General features: G+C 45.0%; 1 protein-coding gene across 2 annotated transcripts in view; it reads left to right on the top strand.

Moving 5' to 3' along the window:
* Nucleotides 1-14258, top strand: part of SEL1L3 (SEL1L family member 3) — a 116424-nt gene that overhangs the window by 59368 nt on the left and 42798 nt on the right. For both annotated transcript variants that reach the window (XM_054485031.2, XM_054485032.2), the window contains exons 11-12: nucleotides 1876-2055; nucleotides 13721-13840. In XM_054485031.2, the coding sequence (XP_054341006.1) occupies nucleotides 1876-2055; nucleotides 13721-13840 (300 nt within the window). The remainder of the gene's footprint in view (nucleotides 1-1875; nucleotides 2056-13720; nucleotides 13841-14258) is intronic.

The raw sequence follows: 14258 nt of genomic DNA, 5'->3' as shown, positions 1-14258 counted from the left end.
TTCATCCATTTCTAGACAAGGCCTTGGGGGGATGATTGGTGTACCAGCTAAGGAACAGTGTCAGTGCTTGCCAGAACCCCAGTTCTTCAAGAACAGGTGCTCCTTACCAAATTCTTGTAATTACTCTGCCTGTGAGACCATTATCCCACATCACTTTTTAGCTAAGTGAAGTCACTTGGACCTTGAAGCAAAGTATTGCTGCATCCAGCAGTCTGTCATCAAAATAAACGCCATACCAGACGGCTTCATTTCTGGTTTTGAATCCAAATTTATTATGCAACTAGTCTAACATTTAGAATTACATTTTCATAGTGCATTAGTCAGGGTTCTCCAGTGAAACAGAACCAATGGGATTAGATATATATAGGAAGAGGTTTCTTACGAAGAATTGGCTCATGCAATTATGGAGGCTGAGAAGTCCCACCGTCTGCCGTCTGCAAGCTGAGGGCCAGGAAAGCCAATAGTGTAATTCCAGTCTAAGCCTGAAGGCCTGAGAATCAAGAGAGATGATGCCACAAATTCCAGTCCAAGGGCAGGAAAAAAAACAAAAAAACAAAAAAAACAAAAAACCCTGATGTCTTCCTGCCTCAAGCAGGCAAGCAGGCAGAAAGCAAAAAGGGACCAATTTCTCTTTCCTCTGCCTTTTTGTCCTATTGAGGCCCTCAAGAGATTGGATGATGCCCATTCATAGTGGAGAAGGCCGTCTGCGTAGCTTACCTCACCAGTTCAAATATTCATCTCATCTGGAAACACTCTCACAGACACATCCAGAAATGATGTTTCATCTGGGTACCCGATGGCACAGTCGAGTTGACACACCAAATGAACCATCGCAATAAGCACTACTAAATGTTCCCTGATTGCTTTTCATTTTCAGATTTGCATAGGTGATTGTGTATGCGTGGTTTGGGGAGGCTCAGACTGTTGAAATGTGCCCAAATGGTTCCATGTTCCCTTCCAGTGATTTGCTTATGATGCCTCTGGCTTACAGATGCTCCTGAATGACAGCATGTTTTCCTGAGTCCTGGAAGCAGTCCCCACAAGGGTGGAATAATGAAAACAGTCTAGTCCCATCTCTGCCACGAAGTGGCTGGTTGACCATGGTCAATCGACTTCCCCTTTCTGGGCCTCTCTTTTCCCAACTATGAGATGAGGTGGTCAGACCAGTCAATCTCCAAAGACCCTTCCAGCACAAACATTCTGAGAGTGTGAGGATGGGACAGCCCCGCCATCCAGACCCTGTGTCCATCGATGATGTCGCTGAAACAGAACAGGGAACTTAGGATGGTTGGCTGGTGCCCAAAAAGGTGCTGCAATAGAAGTCACGAAAGATCCCCATTTGTACCAGGAAGAGGCAAAAGTCAGGGCGTTTTAAGCTATTTGACATTAGGAAGGGCAGCTAGGTGGAAATTTGTAAACCAATAGAAAGCTGGATTGGCTTTTTTCCCATTTCATTTTATTATTTTTTTTAAAAAGCAAGTTAAATCCCAGCACTTTGAGAGACCGAGGCAGGTAGATCATGAGGTCAGGAGATTGAGACCATCCTGGCTAACACGGTGAAATCCCACCTCTAGTAAAAATATTAAAAATTAGCTGGGCATTGTGGCGCACGACTGTAGTCCCAGCTACTCGGGAGGCTGAGGCAGGAGAATCGCTTGAACCAGGGAGGCGGAGCATGCAGTGAGCCGAGACTGCGCCACTGCACTCCAGCCTGGGCGACAGAGCAAGGCTCTGTCTCAAAAAAAAAGGCAAGTTAACATATTTCTGGAATGGCTAGGATTGTATATAGGAATTGGGCCTGATGACCTTTCAGTGTTAGGATTTTATGACCCTATCTACAATCTCATGAACGCTTTGTCAATTTCCTCCTAACAGGGCATGTTGTATAGTTTGGTTGGAGGCCAGGGGAGTGAGAGGCTGTCTTCAATGAATCTTGGGTATAAACACTACCAGGGTATTGATAACTACCCCCTGGACTGGGAACTGTCGTATGCCTACTACAGCAACATTGCCACCAAGACACCCCTTGACCAGCACACGCTGCAAGGAGATCAGGTATGAGAGAGAAAAAAGGTTGGGAATGGTTATGGCCCTGTTTACCTGCTTTCATGAAGTGTCTGCCTCTGTGGCTGCTTTTGTAGTTGGCCTTCAGAGGTTGAACATAATCGAATGGAGAGAGGAGCTTTCTTGCTCTCTCCAATTCCTATTAGCTGGCTGTGTTCTCAGGCTGAATGCGGGGGCAGCCCTACATTTATGCATGAAAAGCTTTTCATTTGTGAGAGGACTGGTATGTGAAGAGTCAACTTGGCCTTGGGCAGATTTTGATTTTGCAAAAAAGTGTGTACCTACCAGAAACATAGGCATCTTGTCTTTGTGCCAATACCCTATGAGATGGTGAGGTCTGGAGATGTTAGGTGGGATTGGGTCAAATTGAGTGGAGGCAGGAAGCTGTAAGGGCTCCTTTCAATGTGTGATGAGCAAGCAATGTCTACAGTGGAGACAGGCAAGCTTCCTACCCAGCTATGTTCCCCCTGCTGGGTGCTTGAGAAATGTCTGTCCCTATGCCATGAGCCTTGCTACACCAGTGCTCCCAGGTGACTGACAACAGGATGTGATGATTGAAGACTCCACCCTATCCCAGATGGAGGACTAGATGGGGGACACTAACTCCAGCCCCCAATTTTGCAGGCTCCCAAATATTATTGATTCGTTGGACAAAAAAATCAGTGACTCACATCTCCCAAAAGACCACAATGTATTACATTACACCAACTGATGGTTTGCTTCCAGATTTCTTTCAGAGGGCAGGGAATAATAGGGTCCAACTAAAAGGTGATAGTGTAAGAATAAAAGAAAGCTGCCTCTTGATACAAATCTGCATCGAATGGTGGTAGACAATAAAGTGGTTGCTTCTTATAAGTTGTTGGTTATTTTGAGACAGAGTCTCACTCTATCCACCAGGCTGGAATGCAGTGGCGCAATCTTGGCTCACTGCAACCTCCATCTCCTGGGTTCAAGCGATTCTCATGCCTCAGGCTCCCGAGTTGCTGGGATTACAGGCGTGTGCCACCATGCCCAGCCAGTTTTTTTATTTTCAGTAGAGACAGGGTTTCGCCATGTTGGCCAGGCTGGTCTTGAACTCCTGACCTCAGGTGATCTGCATGCCTCACCCTCCCAAAGTGCTGGGATTACAGGCGTGAGCCACTGTGCCTGGCAAGTGCCATAAACTTGATTTGCCCCTGCTTAGTGAGCAGCTCTGAAAGACAGGCCTAGCCAGGTTAGGATTGTTGAATTTTAGGCTGTGTGGCTGACTGGGAACCAGACCCCTGGTCCCCAGCTCTGTCCCTGGATTGGTCTCAGAAATCCTCAATGCAGAAAATTCAAGCTTTGATGTTTGGGAATGGTTGGTTTCTGGAAAAGAAATCTAGAGTGGCTACTGGGTGGCTATGAAGTAAATGACTTGAAGATATATGCTGTCAGTAAATGTTGAACATGAGTCAAGCTATAAAACACCAAAAGGCTGTCTATGTAGGCATTCTAATTCCTTTAGAAAATAATGATTCCTTCTGAACAAACTTACACACCCTTATAATTTATACATGTATTTTCTGTCTGTATAATTTAACCTCAATTTACAGGAATAGATTTATTAATTGGTAGTTTTTTTAAAAAAAAGAATTGCTCTAAAAAAATTTGCACAAAGCCAAGCCAAAAAAAAAACTGTTTTTTTTTTTTAACTAAGCCTGGATGTGTTAATAATGTTCTACGTGTATATGTTATACTTTTAAGAATTCAAATTCAGCATAAATTAGCAACAGGAAATGATATGTTGCTAACAAGCTCCTTTTCTTTTGAAGATTTGGCATATGAAATGTTATGATTGCGAAAGAAAACGTTTAATTGGTCAGAACCAGAGAAGATGAATAGAAAAGATCTGTCTTGCAGCTGAAAAGTCGCCTGATTAAGAATCACAGATAGGAATTATACAGTTAGAAGAGTTGTGTCATAGCTCATTTTCTTAAGAATGTGTAATTAATGGCTTCTTAAGAATTTAAACAGGTGTCATACGTTGATTTAAATGTCCTTTTGTTGAGAAATCTATTAATTCACCAGCGTGATGTAGTAAATGAGAAGACAGAGAAAGCCAGACCTCTAATTAACAAACCAAGGAACCATCAATAACTGCTTTCTTGATTCTTGTTTCATTCTCTCTTTTATGTAACTCGTGGTTCACATCATTTCATCTTTATTAGTGCTCTCCCTTCACATCACTTTCTTTATGCTTTAGTAGGACTCTGCTTCAGGCTAGACAGAAAGAAGATGGCTAGTGCTTCTGTTTGTTTCTGCGGCTTAATTACAAATGATTAGTCCTCTCATTCTGCCCACTCCTCAAAAGCTGCTCTTCCTCAAGGTTTGGTTGCCAATCTTCTGTTCTCTCTCTACATTTTCTGGACAGAGATCTCATCTACACCTCTGGTTTCAGCTGCCCTCCGCATATGATAATACTCAGACCTTAATCTCTGGCTATTTTTACAAATCCCCGTCTGCCGTCATTGTCACATAGTGCAAAAGAAACACATCCCTCCTCATCTCCATTCCCTGCAAACACCTCAGCAGATGGCACGATTGTTCATGCTAGAACCTGGGGAGTCATCTTGGATCCCCCATCATCCCACCAGTCAACAACCCCCAACAGCTTTCCATGCCACTTTTTCTCTCTTCCCCACGTGCACCCCTGCTGCTGCCTGAAAATGTTGCTCATCATCTCCCCTCTGAGCTCCTACAACAGCTGATGGTCTGAATTGTGTCTTGCCAAAATCCGTAAGTTGAGGTTCCAATTCCCAGTGCCTCAGAATGGAACCATACTCAGAAATCAGATCTCTGAAGAGTTGATTAAGTTAAAATGAGGCTATTAAGGTGGACCTCTAATCCAGTAGGACTGGTGTCCCTATAAAAAAAGATTAGAGGCCAGGTATGGTAGGTTACCTCTGTAATACCAGCACTTTGGGAGGAGGAGGCAGGCAGATCACTTGAGGTCAGGAGTTTAAGACCAGTCTGGGCAACATAGTGAGACCCCATCTCTACTAAAAATACAAAAACTAGCCAGGCATGGTGGTGCGCATCTGTCATCCCAGCTACTTGGGAGGCTGAGGCACGAGAGTCACTTGAACCTAGGAGGTGGAGGCTGTAGTGAGCCGAGATCATGCCACTGCACTCCAGCCTGGGCTACAGAGCAAGACTCTGTCTCAAACAACAACAACAAAGAGAGTAGGACACAGGCAACACAGACGGATGACCATGTGAGGATGCAGAAAGATGACGGCCATCTGCAAGCCAAGGAGGGGGGTCTCAGAAGACACCAAGCCTTCCAACACCTTCATTAGGAACTTCCAGCCTCTAGGACTATGAGAAAATTTCTGAGTCACCTAGGCCGTGGATCTTTGTTATGGCAGCCCTAGCAGATGGAGACCCCCTCCTCCCCATTGTTTCTTTCTTTCTTTTTTCTTTTTTTGAGACAGAGTCTCACTCTATCACCCAGGCTGGAGTGCAGTGGCACGATCTCAGCTCACTGCAACCTCCACCTCCTGGGTTCAAGCAATTCTCCTGCCTCAGTCTCCCGAGTAGCTGGGACTACAGGCATGTGCCACCATGCCTGGCTAATTTTTGTATTTTTAGGGAAGACGGGGTTTCACCATGTTGGCCAGGCTGGTCTTGAATTCCTGACCTCAGGTGATCCACCCACCTTGGCCTCCCAAAGTGCTGGGATTACAGGTGTGAGCCACCTCGCCCAGCCATCCTGGTCTTTCTGTCACCAGTCTTGTGTCTTCCCATCCTCTCCCTCAGGCCAAGTGCACCACTGCACACTGGAATCACCTGGGGGCTTACAGAACATCTCTGCATGGAATCCACCATGGAGGGTCTCATGAAAGTGACGTGGGGTGTGGCCTAGGCACATACATGTGATATGCGGATACGTGTATATATGTATATGTATATTTTAAAATAAGCCTACTGGTCAGCAGGCTTTAACTCTGCAGTATCAGAGATGAACTTCTGAGATGCCCATTCCAGAGATGTTGATTCTATAAAATGGCAACAACAACAAAATACAGTCCTCAGGGGATTGTACCCGGCAGCCAAGGTTGGGAAGTACTCACCCAGAAGAATAAGTCTAGCTCATCAGATGCCGTATGAGACGTTCTTCGATCTGGTTTCTTGCTACCTCCCCAACCAAACTCGCAACACCAAACTTTTGGCCAGTCCTGGCTGTTCCCACCTCCTGACCTTACCTGTCTGCTCACTGGTTTGCTTTCTCCATGCCCCTCCCCCTTTCCCTCTGACTCTTCCCACTTTGATTCTTGCTCAGATGTCACCCCCTCTGGAAGACTTCCTGGGTCTCTCCTTGCTGTGCCAACGTCACATCTAGGCACATCTCTCCCATTGCTCCTCGCTGGGTGTTGTGTGCAGGGTGACAGAGCTGGCTCCCCAGTAGACTATGAGCTGCCTGAGGCAAGGACGTCATCTATTCACCTCTGTGTCCCAGGGCCCAGCACTCTGCCTGACACGTAGTTGGCACTCAATGTTTACTGATGGAAAGATGGCTAGAAGTGGGTGCAGATGTCACCCAGTGATGAACAGAAAGTCACTGCAGTGTCTTGATGCTGGTGCTTTTCGAGGGGACCCATGTTTCGTTGTTGACAGCAGGTACCCAGAGCCCTTGCCATGAGCCCCTGCCTCTATTGCATGCAGCACTACCATCGTATGTGACACCCATATTTGGGGAATCTTGGCTGTTTGCTTCCCTGTCTCTCCACCCTTACAGCTGACACTTCCCCTTCCGACTTACAAGTCCCTAAAGTGTTAAATTTCTACAAAGAAAACACATGCACTCCCATTGGGAGCCGAACATTATAGCTGATTTTAAACACGCTAAGAGGCAAGTTCCTCGTGGTGGTTCTGCCAGGCCCTGAGGTGGGCGGTTGAAGTGCAGGCTCCACAACTGCCTGTTCCTCCAGCTGAGCCTGCTCCTGAGTTCCCAGGGGTGCTGGCAGAACTGTTCTGTTCCATAACTTCAGGGAAGGCAGAGGCTTCTGGAAAATGTGGGGCTGCCGAGAGGCTTCGCGCCTCAGCTGCAAAAACTAGAGGGTTTTTTTTTTTGTCTTCCTTTCTTCCTTCCTTTCTCTCTCTCCCTCTCTCGCCCTCACCTGCCTCGCTTCCTCTCTCCCTCCTCTTTCTCTCTCTTTTCCACTTCCTTTCTTTCTTCTCTTCCTTTCTCTTTCTCCTCGCTCTCCTCTTTCTCTCTCCACTACCTGTCTATTCCCCCTGTCTTTTCCTCTCTCCTTTCCCTCTCTTCCTCTCTCTTTCCTCTTCCTACCCCCTCTTCTCTTTCCCTCTTTCTTCTTTCTTTCATAACCTCTCTTCCTTTCCCTGTCCTTCCCACGTCACTCTCCCAGATCTTACCTTTCTTCTTCTTCTTTTTTTTTTTTGTCTTTATGCTCTGTTGGACTGAGAAAGGAAATATTGTCCAACAAACACAAAACCTTACTGTGTTTTGTTTTTGTTTTTGTTTTTTGTTTTTTGATTTTTGTTTTTTTGTTTTTTGTTTTGAGATAGAGTCCCTCTGGAGTGCAGTGGTGTGATCTCGGCTCACTGCAACCTCCACCTCCCGGGCTCATGCCTCAGCCTTCCAAGTAGCTGGGACTACAGGTGAGCACCACCATGCCTGGCTAATTTGGGGCATTTTTAGTAGAGATGGGGTTTCACCATATTGGCCAGGCTAGCCTCGAACTCCTGACCTCAAGCGATCTGCCCACCCCAGCCTCCCAAAGTGCTGGGATTATAGGCATGAGCACCTGGCCACACTTACTATATTAAGGTTTTCTTTATTTTATTTTTTAAAATTTTACACACACACACACACACACACACACACACACACATTATATATAATATTGTTTTCTTTAATTTGAGACAGGGTTTTGCTATGTTGCCCAGGCTGGTCTCAAACTTCTGGGCTCAAGTGATATGCCTGCCTCAGCCTCCCAAACTGCTAGGATTACAGGCATGAGCCACTGTGCCCCGGCCTTCACCTTTCCTGAAGTTGATGACACACAGACAGGATATGTTACGAGCACTGCCCTCTGTGGCCTGCAGGCTGACTGGAATGAAAGGCGTGTCAGCGTCCCCGGGACAGTGTGGAGCCTTCTCTGGGGCTTGGTCCCGGGTGGTCTGAGGATTGCTTTGTCTCCAGACACTGGGCCTCCTGTGACTTGGTCAGCAGTATTAAGATACGAACTTCTGAACTGCTCATTCTAGAGATGTGGATTTTATAAAATGGCAACAATAACAACAATGAAAACCCAGAAGCCATGGAGGATCCCAGAACTGGTCAGGCTGGGATGCTTGGTTCCTGCCAGTGTCCACCAGCTCTGTCCCTACCCCACACACCTGCTCAGTGTTTTTTTTTTTTTCTTCCAGTCCACAGCTTCTTCCCGGCTTTTCTTGCCCACAAAACTGTTTAAATGAATGGACAACTGAACACTTTCCTTTTAAAGGTCATTCCTGCCTCAGAAGTCTTTGTATTAATAGGTGGTCTGCTTTCACAGAAGGCCTCAGGAATGTGACCACGATGTGATGCTGGTTGCTATTGTAGTGACCCCAGAACTATGGAGAAGGCAACCCCCGCCTGGGTGTGGCAGACAGCGTGTGGTTGCTCCAGGGCCAGATTTGCCTAGGTTCAAGTCCTGGGTCTGCTGCTCACTGGGTGTGAACTCTAGGATCATTCTGCTCACCTCTGTGTCTGTTTCTCACCCGTAACATGGGCGCCATGATGGTCTGCACCTGCCATGTTGTTACAGCACAAATAAGTCAATCCAGTACAGCCAAGCACACAGGGTGAGCTCCCTAAACTGTTTCTGGCCCCAACACTCCCTCCCCCAGTTCTAGTCCTTCTGTTTTCTAAAGCATAAAATTCTCTTAGATCTTCATCCCCACAACCTAAGGCTTTGAGTTGTACTAAACTGCAAATACCAACAGGGTTAACGTTCTAAACAGCAATTAGCCGTTTACACTTCAGTATGAGTTAAGGTCCTAAAAAATGATGAGTTGTCATTTACTGAGAGTGTGCCATGACCCAGGCACTTTGCTAAGCTCTTTCACAAACAATCTTCTTTTAAAAGAAATATTATATTTTACGTTCCGGGGTACAGGTGCGGGACGTGAAGGTTGTTACATAGGTAAACGTGTGCCGTGGTGGTTTGCTGCACCTGCCAACTCATCGTCTAGGTATTAAGCCAGCATGCATTCACTATTTTTCCTGATCTTCTCCCCTCCCCCCACCCCCCAAGAGGCCCCAGTGTGTGTTGTTCCCCTCCCTGTGTCCATGTATTCTCATTGTTCAGCTCCCACTTACAAGTGAGAGCATGCAGTGTTGGGTTTTCTGTTCCTGTGTTAGTTTGCTGAGGATTACGGCTTCCAACTCCATCCATGTCCCTTCAGAGGACATGATCTCATTCCTTTTTGTGGCTGCATAGTATTTCGTGGTGTGTGTGTACCACATTTTCTTTATCCAGTCTATTACTGATGGGCATTTGGGTTGATTCCATGTCTTTGCTATTGCTACAGTGAACATATGCACACATGTATCTTTGTAATAGAATGATTTATATTCCTTTGGATATATAACCAGTAATGGGATTGCTGGGTCAAATGTTATGTCTGGTTCTAGGTCTTTGAGGAATTGTCACACTGTCTTCCACAATGGTTGAACTAATTTACATTCCCACCAACAGTGTAAAAGTATTCCTATCTCTCCACAGTCTCACCAGCATCTGTTGTTTCTTGACTTGTTAATAATCACCATTCTGACTGGCGTGATCTGAATTCTAACTCACCAGTATCTACCTGGCAAGAGATGGCATCTCATTGTGGTTTTGATTTGCATTTCTCTAAAGATCAGGGATGTTGAGCTTTTTTTTCCTACATTTGTTGGCTGCATAAATGTCTTCTTTTGAGAAGTGTCTGTTCATGTCCTTTGCCCACTTTTAAATGAAGTTGTTTCTTTTTATTCTTGTAAATTTGTTTAAGTTCCTTGTAGACTCTGGATATTAGACTTTTGTCAGATGGGTAAGTTGCAAAAATATTTTCCCATTCTGTAGGTTGGTTGTTTGCTCTGATGATAGTTTCTTTTGCTGTGCAGAAGCTGTTTAGTTTAATTCATCCCATTTGTTAATGTTTGCTTTTGTTGCAATTTCTTTTGACATTTTCACATGAAATCTTTGTCTATGCCTATGTCCTGAATGGTATTGCCTAGATTTTCTTCTAGAGTTTTTGTAGTTTTGAGTTTTACATTTAAGTATTTAGTCCATCTTGAGTTAATTTTTGTATAACATATAAGGAAGGAGTCCAATTTCAATTTTCTGCATATGGCTAGCCATTTCTCCTAGCACCATTTATTAAATAGGGAATCCTTTCTCCATTGCTTGTTTTTGTCAGACAAACAATCTCATTTAATCCTCATGCAACCTTATGAGGTCAGAAATTGCCCAAAGTCACACAGCAAATGAGTAGTGGAGCCTAGATTTGAACCTAGGTCATTCTAGCTCTTTGCACAGTGAAAAAGAATGACTCATAGGTTGAGTGCCTTTGATGTAGCAGATGCCATGCTAAACTCCATTTTATGGATGCAGAAACTGAGTCTCAGATAAAGTAACCAGCCCAAGGCGTAAGATAGGTAATGGTGAATTAAAATTCAGATCCCCTCCATCTGATATGAAAAATTGTGCTCTTAATGGTCCCACCTTGCTGCAAAGCTCAGTGACTCCAGCAAGGCAGTGGGGCAGGGCTAGGTTAGGACACAGAAACAAAAGGCAAACGTTTGAGCCCAGGAGTTCAAGACCAGTCTGGGCAACATGGCGAAACCCCATCTCTACAAAAAATACAAAAAAATAGCTGGGCTTGGTGGCACATGCCTGTGGTCTCAGCTACTCGGGAGGCTGAAGTGGGAGGATCATTTGAGCTCAGGGAGGTCAAGCCTGCCGCGAGCCATGATCGTGCCACTGCAATCCAGTCTGGGTGACAGCGTGAGACACTGTCTCAAAAAAAAGGACAACATGTTTCTTCTTCACAGTCACCATTTACGTCACCACCCAGATACATGAGTACTTCTCACGATGGTAAGGCTGGGTAAAGGATGTGGGCCCCACAAGCAGCCGGCTTGGATTTGACTTCTCAATTTGAAGAACTATCTGATGTTGGGCTTGTTACTTAACCTCTCTGGGCCTCTGTTTCCACATATGTGAAATGAGGATATTAATGGTGACTGTCTTATCAGGTTGCAAAGATTTGATGAGTCAATCTGGGCGAAACAATTAGGACAGTGCCTGGCACATCATCCATGATGGTTCTTATGAAATATTATCACTGACAGGAAGATCTAAGAATATCAATCACTGCAGGGTAGGAACTGTGTCTTCATGAGTTATGTCTTTATTCAAGGAGGAAACAAAACAAAGAGAAAAAGAAAAACAACCAAAAAAAAATAAAAAACAAAACAAAACATTAAGAGCACCTTTCATATCAGACTGAGGTATCTGAATTCTAACTTACCACTAACTACCTGTGGGCCTTGGGCCAGTTACTTTATCTGAGACTCAATTTCTGCATCCATAAGTGGAGTTTAGCATGGCATCTGCTACATCAAAGGCACCCAACCTTTTAGCCATTCTTTTTTACAGTGCAATAAGCTAGAAAGACCTAGGTTCAAACCTAGGCTCCACTACTCATTTGCTAAACAGATGAACAGAAAACCTCCAGCTGAGAACTCCTTCTCAGGGCAGCTCAGGCTTCAGCACAATTCCAGGCTCCCCGCCCAGGACAGTGTCCCCTGGAGTTTAAGCTGAAGCACCCGCTCATGGGGTGCCCTCCATACACACTGGCCATAAGCTTGGCCAAGCATGGACCAGATAGAGTGGTCTGTGCCCAGACTGGATTTCAGCGCCTTCTCACTAGAGGGCGACATCCCATAGGAGCGCCAGAGAGCTGTGTCTTTGGAGTCAAGCCAACCTGGCAAGGCCAGCTCTATAGTGTCACCTGGAGTTCATGGTTTCACCCTCTGAGCCTGTTTCTTGGCCTGTAAACTGGGGACAGTGATACCTGGATCGAAGCTTTGTTATGAGGATTAAGTGGGAAAAAAGAAAAAAAACACATATCTTAATGTGTTTTCAATAAAACACATATCTTAATGTGGTTTCAATAAAAGGCAGTGGCCGTCGTTATTCTAAGTGTTACTGTTAACTTGGTAGCCTCCTCAGGTTAGCTATCCAGCAGGAATGGCTACTGGCTGGGTTTTGAGCCTAGCACAATCACCAAGTCTCAGCCCCCGAGTCCCCCTGGAAGGGACCCCTGGCTTCACGAGGCCAGTAGAAGACACAGCTGAGAGACACGCTGAGGAACAGGGCTGCAGACACAAGTTTGTGACTCTCAGTACATTTTTTTTTTTTATACTGAGTCTCGCTCTGTCCCCCAGGCTGGAGTGCAGTGGCGTGATCTTGGCTCACTGCAAACTCTGCCTCCCAGGTTCAAGCGATTCTCGTGCCTCAGCCTCCCAAGTAGCTGGGATTAGAGGTGTGTACCACCACACCCATTAAATTATGTATTTTTAGTAGAGATGGGGTTTCACCTCATTGGCCAGGCTGGTCTTGAACACCTGACCTCAAGTGATCCTCCTGCCTCGGCCTCCCAAAGTGCTCAATACTCTTCTTAATTAACTAACAAAGGAAATCAGGCCTGGCTCCTTCTCTGGGGCTTCTTTTCCAAACTAGTGCAGACCCAGTTTTTTCACCATCTGCCTGTGGCATGCTTTGGGCATGGGGAGCCCTCTCTAGTATCCCCTCATGGCACCGTTAGAGTGACTTCATTATGTATAAAGAGAGACTGTAGAACAGCAGGACTGGATTTTTAATAAACAGTGAAAGTTTATACATCAAAATTAATTTTATCTTCTTCAAAGGAGTCAGATACCTGGGAGGCTGTGTGCAAATTCTAAACATTTTGTGAACTTTGCCTTTGGGTTCTTCTTTAAAGCCTCTAGCACATTCTTTCTTGCATCCTCAGAGTTAACATGCCCTCTTCTTTTCAGGGTAGATTTAATTTTTGGAAATAGCCAAAAGATATTTGAAGCAGAACCTGCGAAATAAAAGAGGTTAGTCATGCAGAATAGTAATACGTTAGAATCAAAAATAAGGTTATACTTAGAAAATATTGATTTGCCTTTTTGATGTTGCACATGTATAATCTGGCTCTGAAATCAGTGGCACGAAGTGGACTTCCAAACAAGCCTGAGCAATAGAAGTAGATGTGGAAATAACTTCGGCTTCCCAAGGCAAATACTTTGATAGGAACAAACAACCATTTAGATATAAAAGATGTGATACATTCCTATAAAAAGAATTTGACCTTATGTCATTATAGGCACACCTCATATTTCAATTATCCATATAGTTTTTCTTGAGCAATTGCTGGTTTAAGAATAATGTCATGTCTTTTGCATGCTTATATCATTTGGATATTTCCTTCCTTCCTTCCTTCCTTCCCTCCTTCCTTCCTTCCTTCTTTCCCTCCCTCCTTCCTTCTTTTCTTCCTTCCTTCCCTCCCTCCCTCCTTCTCTCCCTCCCTCCCTCCCTTCCTTCCTTCCTTCCTTCCTTCCCTCCTTCCTTCTCAGGCATATGTTGAAACAATTAGACTAAAAGATGATGAAATACTCAAGGTACAAACCAAAGAAGACGGAGATGTCTTTATGTGGTTGAAGCATGAAGCTACCCGAGGCAATGCAGCAGCTCAGGTAAAAATACAAGCTACTGTCTTGGGGATTTTATCAGCCATGATAGACTGGGTTATACTGTGGTAATGAAAAATCTGAAACCTCAGTGGCTTAAAACAATGCCAGTTTATTTCTTACTCACACTACCTATCCAATAGGGGTTGTCAGGGGCAGGCCATAGTTGTCACAATCCCTTAAGAGTCCAAGCTGACAGAGGTTTCCAAAACCATCACAGTCAGGCCATGGCCATAGCGCTTTACCAGCTGGCTAATGCTTCTGCCCACAAGTGGGATATTTCACTGGCCAATGCAAATCATGTGGCCTCTCTTGACTTCAAGTTCTGTGACTCACCCAGAAGGACGGAAAGCCACAATATTTACGACCAGCCCTAAAGACTACCATCAGGTGCACTGATGCATCCATCAGATAGAAAAACAAG

This window comes from Pongo pygmaeus, chromosome 3 (genome assembly GCF_028885625.2).
Source record: "Pongo pygmaeus isolate AG05252 chromosome 3, NHGRI_mPonPyg2-v2.0_pri, whole genome shotgun sequence".
In the NCBI taxonomy this organism is placed as follows: Eukaryota; Metazoa; Chordata; class Mammalia; order Primates; family Hominidae; genus Pongo; species Pongo pygmaeus.
The sequence above is the reverse complement of the archived record's forward strand: the minus strand, read 5'-3'. Positions and strand labels throughout refer to the sequence as shown.